At 40.8% G+C, this 16,752-nt stretch overlaps 1 protein-coding gene across 1 annotated transcript in view; it reads left to right on the top strand.

The window, feature by feature from the left end:
• Positions 1 to 16,752, top strand: part of ndst2a (N-deacetylase/N-sulfotransferase (heparan glucosaminyl) 2a) — a 116,702-nt gene that overhangs the window by 87,551 nt on the left and 12,399 nt on the right. Inside the window, 1 exon segment of the mRNA XM_046872442.1 lies at positions 9,672 to 11,292. Within this exon segment, the coding sequence (XP_046728398.1) occupies positions 10,273 to 11,292 (1,020 nt within the window). The 5' untranslated portion in view covers positions 9,672 to 10,272.

Genomic DNA, 16,752 nt, shown 5'->3' with positions numbered 1-16,752 from the left:
TTTGAGACCACAGCAGTTGTTGTGGAGGAGTTTTATTTGGCAATTTACCATCATCCGGACATGGTGCATGCGTCGTCTGGGCAAACTGAACGAGAGTGATTCATCTGTTGCGTTAGTGTGGTGTGAAAGCCCAGCTTGAGATCAGGGAACACAGATTCTGTAACCCGCGTTAACACATGCACGTCATGAGAGACACAACACCTATATCAGGGACTTGCAACAAAATGAAAACCGGGGCGTTAAGCAATTAAATATCAGTTAAAAGTATTGATTTCAAAGTTCTTCAGATATTAGTGGAAATTTGAATCCAAAGCTAAAGTATGACGAAAACATTACCCATAGAGTATCCAATTTTGATTTATTATTTATTTATTTTATTCCATGTTTAACCAAACATCAAAAACTGTCATCGTTGGGTGGAATTGTGTGGTTAGGCTACAAAAAGAATTGGGCAGCAGATGATCACATGGCCATACAGCGTGCCATCTGGAAAAAAAATGATTTCCATGTAAAAATACTAATAAATAATATAGAAAAACTTATTTCAATTCAAGCCTGAATAGAACAGGGGATGTATGTGTCTGTGATGTCCACTCGAAGTCTGTTAGGAATAGTAATTTAAGTTACGGCCAGGGCAGAAGGGTCAGTGTAACTGCTGTCTTGAGGAAGACATCTCAAAGGAATAGGGCCGGAGGGCATGTTCAGCCTGATGGACTTTCTTTGTTTTTTCGAGCCGCTTGTTCACTCTGTCCAGTACTGGTATGAGGGGGCTCTATTCACCCAGATATACCCTTGGCATATATGTATGCAGAATCTTATACTAGGCGTCGACTATAAATACTCAAATGCAGCACAAATATTGGCAATGTAAATCGCATTTTAAAGGGGGACAAATCACAAATCTGGGCACTTGGGACAAGATGATTGTGACTTAGACTATCAGATTTTTTCTTTATTTTATTACCAACCAACTAGTAAAAGAATCAAGCATCTTTACTTAATATGTTAGTTTGAATGTTGCACACACCAGTAAGGTCATATTTCCTGCTAATACACTGCTAGCTCCATTCCACTCTTTAAACAAGAATATATTCAGTAAAAGCTATTTTTACTACGGTACTCAATAAATTAACGAATACTAATAAACGGTTAAGTGCTTCTTCACCAGGATGTTGCCCCAAACTTGAAAGCACACAATTGTATAGAATGTCTTTCAATTTCCCTTCACAGGTACTAAAAGTCCTACAGTAAATCTTGAACCAACATGACAATGGCCCAGTGCATTAAGCTTGATGAAGACGTGCTTTGCCAGGGTTGCAGCGGCAGTAGTCAAGTGTCCTGAAAAGAGCCCTGTTATGGCGTCAAAAAAGAAGCAATCAGGATGTAAATGTGAAAGTGTAGACTTTAATTCAGGCTGTTTACAACCATTTAGCATGAATTCTTTAGGAATTCCAGCCAATTTTTTAATAATTCCCTCCATTTTACAGGTTAATAAGTAGTCAGGTGTGACCTGTTTTCCCTTATTTGAGGACAAATTAAGAAGACATTCCAAACGACTCCCAAGTTGACTTGTCACGACGTTGTCTTAATATAAGACCATCATACTGATCAAATAAATAGTAATATAAATCAAATCCTCACAATCTTCTTGAGTTTAAGAAGAAATACCGTATTTTTCGGACTATAAGCCGCTACTTTTTTCCCACGTTTTAAACCCCGCGGCTTAAACAAAGAACGGCTAATTTATGAATTTTTCCTGGGTTTTTCCTGGTTTCACAAACCTAAAGCCAAAAAACTGAACCCCATAACATTAGACCAATAAAATTTCCGAATGGAAACGGAAAAAACGCACCTCAGCTGTGTTTTGAGCTGCACGGCATCGGGAGGAAAAAAACGGTTGTTTTTTTTAAACGCACTACAATGCCAAAAGATAAACTCCAGAGAAAAATAGTTGTGAAAGGAAGAAGGAAGACATTGAACAATGACTTTCTTGGTCGGCTACTGTTTAGATACAAGCTGTTGTAGCGCGTTGAGTCTGGGTGAAGGGAGAGCTCGCTAACTCCAGTTGCAACAGAAATCATATAAGCACAGACAGGTTTCCAAAACTCGTGCTTTTTTATTATTATTAAATAATAAGGACATATTCCTCGGTCTCCACACGTGCAGTAATAGCGGAAAAATGGGGCCGCAGGCTATTCTCAAAATACCGCTATGCTCCTAAAGGAAGCGCAACATATTACACCGTGTAACAGACACTGTCTTTCGTTAAAGCCTGTATAAAGTTAGTTTCAATGTAGACAAATAAAAATATTTGTCAAATTCAGTGGGTGCGGCTTATATATGGGTGCGCATTATAGTCCGGAAATTACGGTAGTCAAAGCTCCTACCAACATCAACTAGCTGCAGTCTGAGCACATTACATATACAGCAGCCTTGAGGTCCGATGCCTGTTTGACCAGCAGTCTTGTCTTTGAAAATCAGCTCTGTCAATCAGTAGCCCAAGGTTCCTCTCAGACCGTGCAGTCTATGAGCTCAATGTTACTCATTAGTGACTGCCAGTGCCAGAGGTACCAGCACCACATTACTTCTCTTCCACCCTTCCTTTCTCATTCATTTCCTCTCCAGCAGCTTTTTTATGGTAATGTACAGTAGTACAGCTTCTCACTCTGGGCTCTCTCTCGCTCTCTCTCTGCCCTGCTAATGCAGTAATTTAAGCTCTTATGCTCATCTTATTAGCATCTGCACTTATACAGACGGATCTTTGTCCGTATAAGTGTTAGAGGTCTTATTTGCACACTACAGGCCATGATATTGGTGAGGTCACTGAAAGAAACCAGACAGGTGGCCAGAAATCATGCTCTCAGCTATTTTAAACTTTTTCTCACACAAGCACGTGCATACACACGCAGTGGGTGGCCTGCTGTGGATCCTGTTGGTTTATTGTCTAAACAGCCTCTGTGGTGTGGGTGGGAAAGGTTTACCCTGTAGGCAAAAAACCATTGCACCGTTTGGACAAACTTAGTCTCGCTCCTTCTACATAAGCCTTAGTGTAATGACCTGTCATCAGTGCTTTTTCAGCTGGATTTTGGTTTTCTTTCTTTCTTCCCAAGATGCTCAATGCTGATATATCATCGTTTGCCCGTCTGTTCACAGCACATATTTCTTCTAAGCCTATGACCTTTTCCTTCACTCATGCACTATGCTGTTGCTCTCCAGTTATGTATTTTTATATATACATATGTGATTTTTTATTTTTTATTTTTTGCCAGGTCACGTTAATTTGACGTTCTGGACGGCTCTGTCGATCACCTCTCCTACTAGTGTGCTAGGTGACCATTTATTGCTCTCAGACAGTAGTGTTTAATGAAGTGCCAGTTTCACTGATTGACCATTGATTCAGCCTTAATTAGAGATGGGTTAACCTCCTGAACATAGAGCAGCTTCATTTTTTTTTTTCCTTTTTTTGCCAACATTACCTCGAAGTAAGGAGCTCTTCTCAGATGTTTGCTATTTAATCTACTTTTCTTTAAACACAGCACCTATGGCCTATTGATTTCACAGGGTGTTAAATTCTTAAGTATTCCTTTTTCCGTGTGGCACACTTACTTATGAAGGTTGGTGCTCCCTGTGACTGTGCATGCAGCCGTGTGCTGCCATTTGTTGGTGTGTAACAAAACTTGTCTCTAAACTTTTTGAGACCACCTTGTGTGCGTGTGTGTGCGTGTGTGTGTGTGTGTGTGTGTGTGTGTGTGTGTGTGTGTATATATATATCTAAAAATAAATAAATAAATAAAAATCTTAAAACAATTATTGACCCCCTGAGTGTCTCTGTTTTCCGGATGATTCTTGATCTCATGAAACTAGAAAAAAAGCTTTTTTAAACGAGACTCTATCCACCTGTAGAGCATTAACATCTGACTCATGCTGTGAAGTGCTTTTACCATTCTATAGCAACACAGCTGGAAATGTATAATTCATAACATTATACTGGAATTTTAATTTTAATTGCCTCCTTTATTTTATAATTATAATGATGATGATTTAAAAAACAGGGTTCTTTTGCCTATGGATTCAGGTGGATGTGAAATACAGTTGTGGTCTTGGCAGGAGCTATCTTTATCTGTGTGTGTGTGTGTGTGTGTGTGTGTGTGTGTGTGTGTGTGTGTGTGTGTGTGTGTGTGTGTACTGCTCAGTGGAGTGCAGATAGTCTATTTAGCATGGTGTGTATGGGAGGTGAATGACAGGGCGAGGTTGGGGGGGGGGGGATCTTGTGGAATTTTTGTGATCAGCATTTGTGCTGTTTGGGCAGTGAGGGCTTGACCCCAGACAACAATCGCTCTTATCAGTTCCCTCCTTTTTTTTTTTTTGGTTAATGTTTCTGGTTTTAGGATAAAACACCTTCTCTGCTTTATCTCTAATAGATTGAAGATAAATGTATTTGTAAGCAGTATGCGCAGTTTGAATTTGCATGTAAATTAGAATGTCTTTTAGAAGCTTAGTCAAATTTGCAAATGTCTGGATGGCAATTAAATGCTGGATTTTTGTAGAGTTTGAATTTATTTTCACAACAGCAGCAGTAATCTTTGGTTTCCTCTTTTACAGTGCAATCCGTGAAATTTTATTTGCCCGAAGTACATCCTGAGAAACGCTATTAGATGCACATGACACGTGATAGGCATATCTAAGTCCAACGTCTAGTACCACTCACACCTGTGGCTCTGCATCAGGTGTCCTTCTCTCCCTCACTTGTGTGTGCAATATCTCTGTAACCGTGCTGAACCAAGTGCATAGAACACAGTGACTCATGCTGCTTTCACACTTGCCGTTTCTTCCCCCTGAATGCGCTGGTCGATGTGCCCTTTGTGCCAATGTGAAAAAAAAGAGGTTCATATTGTGTACATGCACACTGTAACCATGACGACACCGCGACTGCTCCTGCTTTTCAGCCGTACCTCGTTCTATTTAAGCTTTTTCTACCTAGAACAGTTAACATCAAAGAGGAAATTTGTCAATATTTAATCAGACTGAAAAGTGAACACTACACAGTGCATCATTTGGGCCTGGAGTAAATTCATCTCCTGATGTACGGTGCTTTATTTTGGGGTTTCTTCTTCTTTTTTTTTTTTCTTCCGCTAGTCTCCCAGACACCTGGTTAAATGTCTTACAGAAACTATAATCTTCTGAGATTATAGGGATCCTTTCATAAATGCCAAAAAAAATCCATCTAAGAAAAAGGTCTCCAACTACATTCCAAACATTTTTATTAATTGTATTATTATTATTATTATTATTATTATTATTATTATTATTATTATTATTATTATTGAATGTCATACATGTGTAGAAGTTGTTACTATAGAAACGATAACGCAGTAGAACGAGTGCTCTGAAATGAACCTGTTGTTCATGTTCAAGCTGAAGCCTCTGTCGTAGCTGTGCTCGGGTATGAAAAGAATGTTCCTCTTGTGGTCATAATCGATCATTCCGCTGCACTGTGGTATAAAAGCACTCTCTCACCTTCATGAGAACTTTTTGAAACACTTTGATGGAGGGGAGAAAAAAAAAAAGAAACAAGACTGGCAGCTTGCAGCCATTTCCTATAGAATAAACGGTTATAAAAACGTGTTGAAGGCGGAGGATTATTAATTAGCTTTCATTTATCAGAACGTCGTGTGAGGTTTGCAGGAACGCTCCTACAGCACATCCAATTTAGCCTCTTGCCAGAACATTAACTTGATGCATTGTTCTGTTTGTAACTAATAAGTGCTGGGTGCAGATGGAATGCTGTTAAATAAAAGGTATGCCTGCTAATTGTAGTCGGTGCCACTTAACTAATTGCACGGACCAAACTTCATACGATTAACTTGTCCAAGCACTTCTTCTGGTGTGTGGGTGTGCGCGTTTATCGAGCCCCCTCATCCTCGCTGATGTTTTTAGGTCACATTTGTTTTGCTGTGAAACGTGAATAAATGAGGCTGAGGATGTTTTTTTTTTTTTTTTTCTGCATCGTAACTGCTCATCACTGTCCATCAAGTATCAGCTAACATGTCAGGCTGCAAAATACCTGTCGTGTGTGTGTGTGTGTGTGTGTGTGTGTGTGTGTGTGCGCAGTTATATTCAGTTAAATTCAACCTCGCAGTTCCTTCTTGACTCTGCATTGAATGAGCTCTCAGGAATATTTGCAATAGGGTGGTCCATGTGCCTCCTGTGCCTTTGTGCGTGACGTCCTGAACCGATATTATGGTTAACTAGTGTTTTCGCTGGGTCTTAAAAAGTCAAAAAAAAATAAATCGAAATTTTAGATCTTAAACTGTTTTAGGTCTTAAATCATTTTAAGCAGGTCTTAATCTTCCGATGTTTATGTAACTCTACCTCTAATGCTCATTGAACTTTAGAATGTTTTTTTGTTTGTTTGCTTGGTATAGCAGTTCTTTCTTTCAATAATCCTAATATAATATTTCGACTACAAATGAGATTAACATGCAACAGCCAATCGGCTTTCTGTTATGGTGCGAATCTCTTTGATTGTACCACAGACATGAGAACGGATTTGATTTTTTCAGCTATGAGGGAGTGCAAGTATTAATGATACTTGGCTTGAATTTAGGGCTTGTTTAAGGCCAGTTGCTCACAACTTATTTGCGTGTTGCTGATGTCGTGATATAGGTTTTAAATTTCATCCTTGCTGGTCTTAAAAAGGTCTTAAATTAGATTTTGTGAAACCTGCAGAAACCGTGTTAACGTTCTAGAGATCAACCTATAGCACAGGCTTTAATCTACACTCTTTAATTGTTAGTAAGTGTATAAATAGAAGCACAGCAAAATAAATACCTTTTTGTTACATATTCGACTGTACAATAATTTACAACATTGAATGTTTACTAACTTCCCACTAGTAGCTAGCCATTTGTGACACTGCTTTGGACTATTGGTAATCAATGTAATAAAGATTTCTGTGGTCAGAGGTCAGGTTTTTGTCCTCACGACGCTGCACGGAATAGCGCTGAATGTTCAGTGCTATGTTCAGTGCTAGTAACTGGAGCCTGTGCAATTTGAGACGATACACATCCCGTGAGTTTCGCCAGGCTGGACTGAAGGTGAGAGGTGGTGTGAGTAACGTGTAAGTGATGTGCGCGTGGTGCGCAAGGCCATTTATAGAGGTCCGCAGCTGAACCTCCCTGTACTCAGGGACCTAAATCTGTTTGCACGTGATGCAGTGATTTCGAAAGTGCGCTCTGTGCATTTGTGGGCGCACACACACCTGTGTTTGTGTCCGTCTCTCTGACTTTTAATCATTAGCACCGCTGTATATCCGAGGAATCGAATGTCACACACTGCTGAGGGGGAAACTTTGCTTTTCCTCTGTGTTCTTTTAATACATTTTCTTGCTGATGTTCATTTCCTTCATTTCCACGTGTGAGCCATGGGGGACTTTCCATGAGGCTGGTTGTGTGTAGCTGCTGGAGGCAGGCAATCAGAAGGAAATGAAGGGAGTCTGATAGTTTATTGATTACAGGAAGTATAGGGTTTGTCTTGCATTGTGCAAAGGGAGTGAACATCGCATAACGGAAGCAATGTCTGACTCAGCTCAGAGACCAGAAGTGGAGCTGCATGTAGACAGAACGGCTACCTGATTGGCTCTGTAGGCAAATCTTCGTGCAGAGTGATGTGTAAGAGAGCAATCAATCATCTTGTCAGTATGCCAGAGTAGTGCAACTTTAGTCTCTGCATCAGTCCCTTAAACTCGTATTATCTCTAATTGCTGTCATATCTTATTGAGACCACTGGGAGACACTGCTATGTGTGGAGGTCACATGGTATCCTCCAGGAAAATGACAGTCTTATTGAGTTTTCTTTTGCTTTGACTTAAAATCCTGTATATGGTACGTACTCCTATGTCTTCCAAGTGTTCCTCTTTCTCTTCCCACCTTGGACTCGGGTGAGATTTTGTTTTTCTTCTACTTGTCATATCACATCATGCACACACACGCCCTCATTCTTTGTTGTTGTTTTTCCTCCCTCTCTTTCTTTCCTCTCCAACTAATTTCCGCTCTTCTTCATGCGCACTACAAGTATCTGTTTACCAGGGGCTGCAGCTTAATAAGCAAAAGATATGCATGGCCTACTGATCATTTCCTGCTCTGGCTCCTATCAAAAATAAATCGGGATTAGCCTGCCGCTGGCCAGATGCTACAATATCATTAGAGAAATAGCAGCGTGGAAATTAAAAGCTCTTTAATTGAGATTAAAGCTCACTTCTAACCACAGAGGCCAGGTTTGTGTGAAACCACAGCAGTACAAACTCGAACAGCAAAAGAAAAAGATTCATTTTAAAGATCATAGTGCGTGCGCAAACACACCCCACACATCTTGTAATAAGTTATTTAACATCTGTGAAGCCAAAGGTTAACATCAGAATGCAATCATAATCAAAAATAACAGAGGACTGCCCCTGGGTCTGAATGCATTTTTTCCTCTCATCATTAAGTCATATGTTTGTGCCCTCATAGTGCTATGAAGTGGTCAGTGAGGTGAGCTTTTCTCAAGCTAATAATAGTCCAGGTTCTAGTTTCAGGATGCTCTCTTCACTAGACTGGGCCATGCAGTTGATAAATTAGGTTCTCTAGAATCCTTCTCCCCTGTTTCCTACTCCCTTGCACTCCCTTGTCAGGTAACAGCAGTAATACTCTGCCCCTGTAAGCAGGCACATTAAGAGCGATGCAAAAAGATTCCCTCTGCCCTGACCTTGTGGATTTTTCAGCTTTTTTTTTTCCCCGCACTTTCTTTTGTCTTTGACAAGGTGACCGGACCAGAAGGCTTTGCTGCATTTGTTCATCTGTGAGAAAACTGATCCTTTAAGCGCTTGAGCTGGTTTACAGTGGAAGGCTGGCTGGCTGGCATCGATCATGTCAGACATATAGGTGGCTGTAAACTTCACTGATGGACTTCTGACCTTCTGACTGACTTTGCTTAGCCCAAATCATACAGCTTCAACCCTTTAACAGCTGGCATTTTGCTGCAAACCTTTCTCGGGTTTGCCAACAGGACTACAGCGTGTGTCTCTCATGGCATTGGGTTACTGTCCATCCTCGGCTCTGTGCGTAAACAAAAACATGTTAGTAGCTCGAGCTGGCCAATAGAATCCCCTTGTTCACTGATTTCTAAGGTCAGAGTTGTCCTCTCTTACCTGTAATGCTATCTTTGTACCAGGAAGCTGGCAGCACACGGAGGTTATGGTGAGCTATTTTGAGTCATGAGAAAGCCCTCTTGACCCACTGAGAGTACATTGGTGGGTGTCAGGAGGGGCCCTAATGGAAAATTCACATGGCTGCATGGAAGAATCTAGAATCAGGTGATCAAAAGTAGCTCTTAAGGCCTTTGAGTTTTTCAGTGTCTCATTTTAGCGTGCTCATTGGTGGCCAAGTCCACCCACGCACAACACAAGTACTAGTCCTGCTCATTGTTATTGTTGAAGTTAAAACCTTATTTTGTGTGTGTGTGTGTGTGTGTGTGTGTGTGTGTGTGTGTGTGTGTGTGTGTGTGTGTGTGTGAGAGAGAAACTCCAATGCTGGATACAGTCTGCTCCTTACACTAGACACCTTATAATTTCATGCACTACACGTTTCTGTTGTGTTCGTCTCTAAATCTTTGTCTCTCTCTATTTCCAACAGCATTTTCTCTTTCCTATGATGGATTGGCTGGGTTTCTGCAGGGGGCACTATTCACCATCCTGGTCGTGTCGTGGTCATCCGCAAAGCGGCCTTTGCTGAGAGCTGCAGAAGCGTCAGGAGCTCTTCTCTGTTACCAGGAAAAAAAGAAGAGCTGCATCGCATCGAATCGTACCTGTTTGGGGCAGCAAAGAGGCATGAGAGAGAGCAGAGAGCGAGATACGTTGGGGAGCAGTAGAGGCAGCGTACTATCATATTAGACAAGACCGAGAAACCCATTTGTCTTATGCCACGCTGTGGAGAAAGCTGAGACACTGTGTCTGCTAAAGAGCGTACACGTGTTGGTTTCCAGGAACCTGATCGTAAAGCAAACGCGTTAAGTTGTGGTGGCCAGAGACGGACCTTACAGAAAGGAGGCTAGTCATGGGCTATGGGGGCCATGGTGACTTAGCGTAAATGGCTCCTCTTTGTTTAAAGTGTTTACCAGTGTGTGCTGCTCAACCCTTTTCTTCCTTTCTCTGTTCCCCCTCTATTACCTTTTCTTCTGGCTGCAAGGGTCTGCATACCCAAATCGCTCCCTGGCTCCTGTTCTCCCTCTGTGGCGATGGGGCTGTGGAAGCTCCTGCGGGGCATCAGGCAGCTGGAGCTCCACCGCCTCATCCTGGTGCTCATTATCTTTTGCTTGCTCTCTATGGCACTCCTGGCTTACTATGTCAGCAACAGCCCCAAGATAAAGGAGGCACCTCCATTGCCCTTCAGTGACTGTGGCGAAGTGGTCGCAGCGGGGGATGGCGTGCAGCGGGTACCTCTCTTTCTGCCTCCGTTTGTTGCCCGCCAGCGGACTGTCAAAGTAGTAGACAACTCTCGCACAGAACCTGTTGTGCTAGTGTTTATAGAGAGCATCTACTCCCAGCTGGGGCAGGAGATCGTGGCTATCCTAGAATCTAGTCGCTTCCGCTACCACACAGAGATTGCCCCTAGCAAGGGCGACATGCCCACTTTGATGGAACGTGATCGGGGCCGGTACGCACTAGTCATCTACGAAAATGTCCTTAAATACGTCAATTTGGACGCATGGAACCGTGATCTACTCGATAAGTATTGCTCAGAGTTCGGTGTGGGTATTATCGGCTTCTTTAAGGCCAACGAGAACTCGCTGCTTAGCGCTCAACTTAAGGGCTTTCCTCTTTTCCTGCACTCCAATTTGGGCCTGCGGGATTACAGAATAAATCCTGCTGCACCACTGCTCTATGTCACCAAGCCCAACGAAGTGGAGCAGGGTCCACTGCCAGGTGACGACTGGACTGTTTTCCAATCCAACCACAGTACCTATGAACCTGTACTACTGGCCAGCACCAAGTCATCAGAGGCCCTGGCTCACCTCGGCCCCCAGCGAGTCCTGCACGCCACCGTGGTGCAGGATCTCGGCCTTCACGACGGAATCCAGAGAGTTTTGTTTGGCAACAACCTCTCGTTCTGGCTGCACAAACTGATTTTTATAGATGCTATCGCTTATTTAACCGGAAAAAGACTATGCTTGTCGCTGGAGAGACACATACTTGTGGATGTGGACGACATCTTTGTGGGAAAGGAAGGAACGCGCATGAAGGTGTCGGATGTGAAGGTCAGTGTCGATATTTGCTTTTCAGCGCATTCACGCATGAAATGTAGGATGGTAATTTCTTGTATATGAATTTCCAAGAGGCTGATGTGTGGTGTAACAGCACTAGTGCGTTTCACTGCGCTGATTTTTCCGTTCCTATGTGTACAGTACATACAATTTCAATTTGAGCAATTATTCATTATAGTCAAAACATCACTGCGCTTCCTACAAGCTGTTAGTCAGTCTGCTCATTGGCATTTCTCTGTCTAGCAGTGATTTCTTTGAGTTTTTTTTCCTCTTGATTTATGAGCAAAAAATTAAACCATCAAATGCATTGTCTGAAATTACAATATAATTATCCTGTTTACAGAACTGCTATTTAAAAAAACTCAATAAGACTGTTGTATTAATTATCAGGATAATGTAAATTTTAATAGTCAGTACAACTTTACTCTTTTGCTCGCACAATACTGCTTAAAATCTACATCATTGGTAGAACAGTAGGTTAAGCTGCTGAAGCCACTGAGCAGCAGCATGTGACTGGGTATAAAGAGCCACACAGCAAACGTTTGCAGTGATTACACTTGTTTAAACATGCCCTAGGGACAATACGCTGATTTGGTTACGGTCCTTATTAACCTCCTATTTATTGCCGTCTCTGCGTGATTACAGATAAGGTAGTATATTTGCGTCCTGCTGTACGATTCCCTCATAGCAAGAAAAGGAACAGGTATTTTAATCATTTGTAAAAGTATAAGTCAACAGCGTCTAAAAAAATTCCTTGAGGGGGCTGTTGGCTTTTAACAACGTAACGTTAGGGAAGCACTCGAACATGCCTGCTTTTGTCTTTAACGCCAGGAGAGACTTCACCTGAAGGTTACCGTCTCCGACAGGTCATTACACCTTAATGCCTTTTTAATGAGAAATATAGGTAAATTAATTAGGCATTTTTATTGACAACACGATTGTTCAGAATATAACAGACGCAAGACGAAGAAGGAAGAGAACGGAAGTTGTTGCTTCAGCGAAAAAGGGCTGTCTGCCAGCTTTCATGCACCCTTATATTCCCACTGAGTGGGATGAGAGCCTTCTTGAGTCAATCAGCCAGTTAATTATCCCGACGTCAATTAAGTTTGACTAAGTTGGCACCACCGTGTGTTTCATACACAGGGGATGCAACAAAGTTCCTCGGTTATTACGCTGACTTTAGGCTGTTAATTGATGTTGAGTCTGTCCAATTTATAGAGCTCGATCTGCTGAAAATGTCAGATCAATAGTGGTCAGAGCTGTTAGATCTGGCTGGGGAAGATAAGTGTAGAAGTACTACGCAGAGTTCAATTTCACTATATCCAGCAGATTTCGAAAATGCTAGGCGGAATTGTGCCAAAAGAAAGTACGTCCCCTTTGTTGACTGGGTCTCCATTGGTATGAAAATGTTCAACATCTGCATGAAAATTCTGGACATTTTTCAATGCTTTGTAAAATAAATCCAAATATAGTTCAAGAGACACGGTGGTGTGCAGCATCGAGGAGGTTCCACTGGAGTCATTTCACTGAAGAACCTCACGATGCATTTATATTAACACAGTGCAAAGATTTCCCTTTCATACCAATTAATCTTTCTTTAGTCTGAAAGCATCTAAATACATGTTTAAGTATATAAATAAATACTGTAATACTTTCTGTGCCTCACATCCATATTTTTTATTTTTAATCTTTTTTGCTTAGATATCTATAATGGAATTTCTCCAGCGCTACATCATGCTCCTTATAACTCTGCTTCTGCCTCACTGGTTAGTTTACACATGTGAAAAAGAGGCTGCTTGAATTTCAAAAGTGCATAGTGTGTTAAATTCACTTTATGCAGTTGGATTAATTCTGAGATAATTTTGTCATTGTTGTTGGAGTTTGCTAGAGTGGAACTGAGATCAGAACAAGCTGTGGACAACCTTGAGAAATGCGGACTGTTTCTCATTCCTGATGGTGTAGTGTGTATAAAATACACGACTTAACTGGCTTAATGGTAATGAATGTGATCTTTTCTATGAGCCTCACAGTGTGCAGTGTTTAGTGTTGGCTAAAACGTGTGAAGCTGCTTGATTTGGAGATGGAGGCATGTGACCGGTCCTTTGTGTATGTCTGTGGGAGAGAATGATGACAGTAAGATTAAGTGTACTGTAAGTTGAAATCTATCAAGCGCCTCTGCTTAGTCTTATGAGTTCAGGAGGTTGAAAATTATGGAAACCTCATTGCACAGAGACTTCTGTTAATATGTTCAATGAACACTAGGATATAATGCATATAAATCCTGCTGTATAGAAAACAGAAATTTGACCTTTAAGGTGTGTGTGTGTGTGTGTAGGTGTAGGTGTGTGTGTAGCTTGGTTATTTATGATATTGCTCCAGAGAATAATTACTTTGCATTAAAGAGGTGAAGGATATAAAGGAAAACAATGTTACACCTGTTGTTGGATTTCATGCTCCATTTCATTAAACTTTGCTGAAGGGAAAAGAGCAGTGTGTGCCCTGCCACCTGCTCGATGCTGAAGGAGTGGGCTGTAATCAGTGCTCAAGCAGTGGAGCAGCGTAGCATTCACAAACAAGCCTGTCTAATGGAGGCCTAATCGCGTCTGTTTTCGCTGTGTGCTGGTTCAGCAGTGACTCTTAAGCACTAAAGCTGATTTCCACCCACTCGCACACATTTCACACCACACATGGTCCGCATGCTGGCCTTTGAGGTCAAAACTTTCTTTCCTAAACAAAAGTGCTTGATTTATTGTCTTCTTTTAAAGGAGACATTTTCTGCCGTCCACGCAGGACATTTCGTACTTGGTGCAAAAAAATATATATAATATGTATATACTGTATATGTTAGACGCACTTCTGTGAAATGCACTTTAACGGCTAAAATCCTCTGTGGCCAAGATACCATTGCAGATAACATTGCAGTCTCTTGAAAGCCAAAACTTCTTGGCAGGTCAGCTACAGTTTAGACTTGAAAAATGCACATATATATATATTTTATATATATATATATATATATATATATATATATATATATATATATATATATATATATATATATATATATATATATATTATATATATATATATATATATATATATATATATATATATATATATATATATATATATATATATATATATATATATATATATATATATATATATATATATATATAAATTCTGTGTGCATTTTTTAAGTCTTAACTGTTTTTTTATATATATAAGTGTGTGTGTGTGTGTGTGTGTGTGTGTGTGTGTGTGTGTGTGTGTGTGTGTGTGTGTGTGTGTGTGTGTTATAGCTACACTCGATTTTATAGGCATGCATGTTAATCAGAAACTTTTCCTCACATCCATTTCCCAAGTAGAATTCCTCCAGATCTCACGCTTGCACGGGGCAGAACCCGAACTGTGTCCGGCGAAGCATCAAACCCAATTAAAAAACAAACTATTTTTAGACAGTTTATGCTCGTCTGTTGCCAGCTAGCCGAGTCTGAAATCCAAAATTAGTGATAAATAGTCAAGGATTTTAACTTTGAGGATTTCCTTAATGGCCTGCTTATAGCACTGGCTTATTGTGAGGTGTGCTGACAGACAGGTAAGAGGAGCTTCTGTCTTTCTTAAATGGACAGTTACTCCAAGAATGCTAATGTGGTTAAAAGTAAATGATGGAAAGGAATGCAGCAGGGGATTATTGCTTATGCGTATGAAATGGCTATTATGTTCTGCTCGGTTCTGTAATTGTTTCCTTTATTATCATTCTTGTTTCGAGGGCCCTGCTTATATCTGCAGGGCTGGCAGGGGTTATGCCTAAAATAACCACTGTGACCGGTGATGTCACAGTTAATTAATTGTAAAATTATTGCGCCTTGACATTTTGTCAAAATAAAACAAGTGACTGTTTGGATGTGAAAGTCAAAAGCATTTATAAGTAACTACTATACAGTTAAATCAAGAATGTGCCAAAGATAATTGAAAATGATTTAATGACTGCCAATTAGCTCATTTTGCTGCCATATCAGTCGACTATATTTAATTAATTGAGCACGGCGAAAATTCTAGTCATGGTTAAAATGCAATTAATTATGCTGCCCTAGAAGACAGTGTCAAGTCTTGTGTCAAGCTTTAGAACGTGATCGTCCACCAACCTTTGCTCATTCATACAACATTCAAGGATCTTACATGATTCTGACTTCTGTCTAGAGACAGATGAAGTTGCTATGGCGATTGAGGATGGGCTCTGACCCCTGGCCTCAGGTTTACAGCTTCTATTTCATTCTTAATTTTTGTCTCTGAGCCCTCCCAACTGCTTCTCCCACCCTCTCTTCGTTTCACTTAGTCATTAAGAGCTGGGTTTTTTCCCCCAAATACATTAAGCACATGTAAGGCACTTAATCATTTTTTTTTTTTTTTAACTGTTAATACTTCAGGCATTTAAATCAATGCAGTTCGTTTAATAACATAAGTTCGACTTTTTCCGATTCATTACTTCGATCAGTTAAATGTTTTCTAAGCGCTAAATTCGTAATGATCCGCCTCACAGGTTAGCAAACGTTATCAAAAGTGTAGAGGTCTGTGTCAAAGTCAAATGTACTTTTTGAACAAATGTATTCAGCGGAGTAATGGATCTCTCAATCCCACCCAGTGCTTGCCGATTTTGCTTAGAGCTACGATTGCCACACAAATTGGAGGATTATACAGACTTACTGAGCAAACACTCGAGGTAGAGCAAACAGACATGCTCAAGGACACTGTGGCTCTTAAATCATTGTGCAACAAAGGCTCTTATCCTGTCATGCAGCCACGTCTCTCACACTCAGCATGGCCCGATTTGCGTTGCCATCGCAGCCTTCTCTTTGCGCGCGTGCGAGGTTTGTATTGGCGCTCGTAGCTATCTCTCCCCGCTGTATCATTTGCGCCAGCTTAATGCTCTTCTTCGCTTACACTCACTCTCGATCACTTTTCAAATCGGATATTTTAACCTTGAAGGCAAGATTGTTTTGTGTTGTAAGCCTCACTGTGCAACTGTTTGCACTGCAGCTGTTTTTTTTTTTTTTTTTTTTTGCTGCTTCAGGGCATGATTATTTTGATGGAAGACACTCGCCTTCGTCAATCTGTGTGTATTTCGACCAGCTGCGTGTGAACAGAACACATGCGAATGCAGATCCATATTAGAACGCTGTAGATTTTCGCAAAGCGTTCAAACGCTCTTTGTAGCAGGCTCCGTTTCAGATCCACATTGCCATCTGTTGGTCGTGTCTGTAAAATAGCTTATCAAGGATTTTTTATTATTTTTTATTTTATTTTTTTAAGGTTGCAATAACTTTTTACTACGTCTCAGTGGAATCAGAAGGAGAGAGAAAGGTTTCTAGCCAAGGTTTTCGAGCCAAGAAAATGGTGTGTCTGGAATATTTATGATTTATTTTTTTGTTCTTGTTTGTCAATGTTATAAAATCT

Source organism: Silurus meridionalis, chromosome 2 (genome assembly GCF_014805685.1).
Source record: "Silurus meridionalis isolate SWU-2019-XX chromosome 2, ASM1480568v1, whole genome shotgun sequence".
In the NCBI taxonomy this organism is placed as follows: Eukaryota; Metazoa; Chordata; class Actinopteri; order Siluriformes; family Siluridae; genus Silurus; species Silurus meridionalis.
Note: the sequence above shows the minus strand (reverse complement) of the source record. Positions and strands in the feature narration are given on the sequence as shown.